The 2,199-nt window shown below is 18.1% G+C and overlaps 1 protein-coding gene across 1 annotated transcript in view; it reads right to left on the reverse strand.

Moving 5' to 3' along the window:
* Positions 1–2,199, reverse strand: part of LOC106755557 (UDP-D-apiose/UDP-D-xylose synthase 2-like) — an 11,117-nt gene that overhangs the window by 7,762 nt on the left and 1,156 nt on the right. The window contains exon 3 of the mRNA XM_014637728.2: positions 196–303. Coding sequence (XP_014493214.1) covers positions 196–303 — 108 coding nt within the window. The remainder of the gene's footprint in view (positions 1–195; positions 304–2,199) is intronic.

The raw sequence follows: 2,199 nt of genomic DNA on the forward strand, positions 1-2,199 counted from the left end.
TCAAAATCACATGATAAAAAGACAATAATCATACACTAGTAACAACCTAAACAAAACGTAAGAAACAATTAGCCACGTCACTTCACTAAATCCAAATAACCGACAATTACCAAATTAAGAAAAAAGCACAATTCACAATGCACAGATCTGGAACGGTCGTAAAAGAAAACGGCTAAAGAGGAAAAGAAAGATTACCTTACGAAGAGGACTATCTTTGGGGAGAAAGGCTCCAATCGTTTTCCCGTACACTTCGGAAGTGGAGAAGTGGATAAGGCGCTTGTTATTCTCTGAACAGTATTTCACCTACAAAGAACGAAACGACGTCTAATCGAAACCAAATCTTTAAAATTCGCATTTTGAATTGAAACGTAACCGGAAGAAGGCTTTTTGCACCCGGGTTGGCAAATTTGCCTCTATATTACGGAAATAGACAAATAGGAAAGTCGTCGAGAGCATAATGACTTTCAAAGAATAAGTCGTCTTCCTGATTTTATACTGTTCACGACGAAGAGTAGTGAAGTCGTGTATTCAAAAATGATTTCTAAAATAAAACTGGTAATCGATTACCAACAACTACTAATCGATTATCAAGCCATTCTTTATAATAAAAAATAAAATAAAATTGAAGTTGTATAAGTTAACCACTCTTCTTATTAAAGACTTACATCCCGTTTTTACTTTTTCTATTTTTTAATATTTTTATTAATTAAAATCAATTATAATTTATAAATAATGTTTTTAAATGTAATTAAAATAATTAAAATTATATTTAATTAATAATTAGTTTTTTTAATATTATTAAATAAATAAATTTAATATTCTAATTATTATTTAATTAAATTAATTTTTTATAAAATAATTTTAATTAAATAATTTATAACTATAATTATTGTAATTATGTAATTAAAAATTGAAAAAAAAAATATATTTCATTATAATTTATTTTTTTGAATTTTTATTATTATAGAATATTTATTTTGCAAATTATAATTAATTAATATTATTTTTTTCATTATAAACTATTTAATTAATAAAAATATTAAATATAAACTATTTAATTAATAAAAATATTAAATATAAAATTAAATTAATAAAAAATAAAATAATTAAAATCTCAAGGGGGTTGACCATTTCTTGTGTTGAAGTCGTACATCCCCACACACTTTCACTTTTTAATTTTTTTATTTAAAATGATTTATAATATTTAAATCATGTATTTTATTGTATATGAAATATTTTAAATTATATATAATTAATAAGTAAAGTTTTTTAAAATTATTAAATAAATAAAGTTTATGGTTTTAATTATTATTGTAATTAAATTAATTTTTTTATAAAGTTATTTTAATTAAATAATTTATAACTATAATTATTATAATTATGTAATTAAAAATTAAAAAAAAAATTATATTTCATTATTAATTTTTTTAATATAATAATCTTACTGAAACAAAAATTTATTATAAAAAATAAATAAATTTATTTTATTTCATTATAATAAATTTAATTTACTTAAATTAAATTTATTATAATGAAATATAAGTAAATTTATTATAAGTAAATTTGTTATAATGAAAATTTATTATAATGAAAGTTTATTATAAATTAAATTTAAGTAAAAATTTATTATAAGTAAATTTATTATGATGAAATATAGTAAATTTATTTTTATTTAATATAATAAATTTAATTAAATTAATCATAATAAAAAATTAATTTAAAATGAAATATTATAAGTTTATATATTTTTATTTATGTAACCACAATAATTATGGTAAAAAAATATTTAGTTGAAATACTTTTTATAAAAAGTTTAATTTAATTATAAAAATAATTAAAACCAAAAAATTTATTTAATTTATAAAATTAAATAACTTTAATTATTGATTATATATAATTTAAAATTTTTTATATACATTTAAATATATTATTTAAAACTTATAAATTATTTTAAATAATAAATAATAAAAAAACAAAAGTGTGAAGGGGTGCAAGACTTTTAAAATTTTTTGGATTAAATATGTTTTTAGTCCCTATACTTTGAGGCGATTTTGGTTTTAGTCCATTTTCAAACTATGGTACAATTTAGCCCTTCAACTTTAGAAAACTCTGGTTTTAGTTCTTTTTACCAAATTTTTTTAACTTTATTTGTTGTTTTAAACGCGTTTCTCAATTAACATTGAAGTAAAAATGTGTCAA

This window comes from Vigna radiata, chromosome 2 (genome assembly GCF_000741045.1).
Source record: "Vigna radiata var. radiata cultivar VC1973A chromosome 2, Vradiata_ver6, whole genome shotgun sequence".
NCBI lineage: Eukaryota > Viridiplantae > Streptophyta > Magnoliopsida > Fabales > Fabaceae > Vigna > Vigna radiata.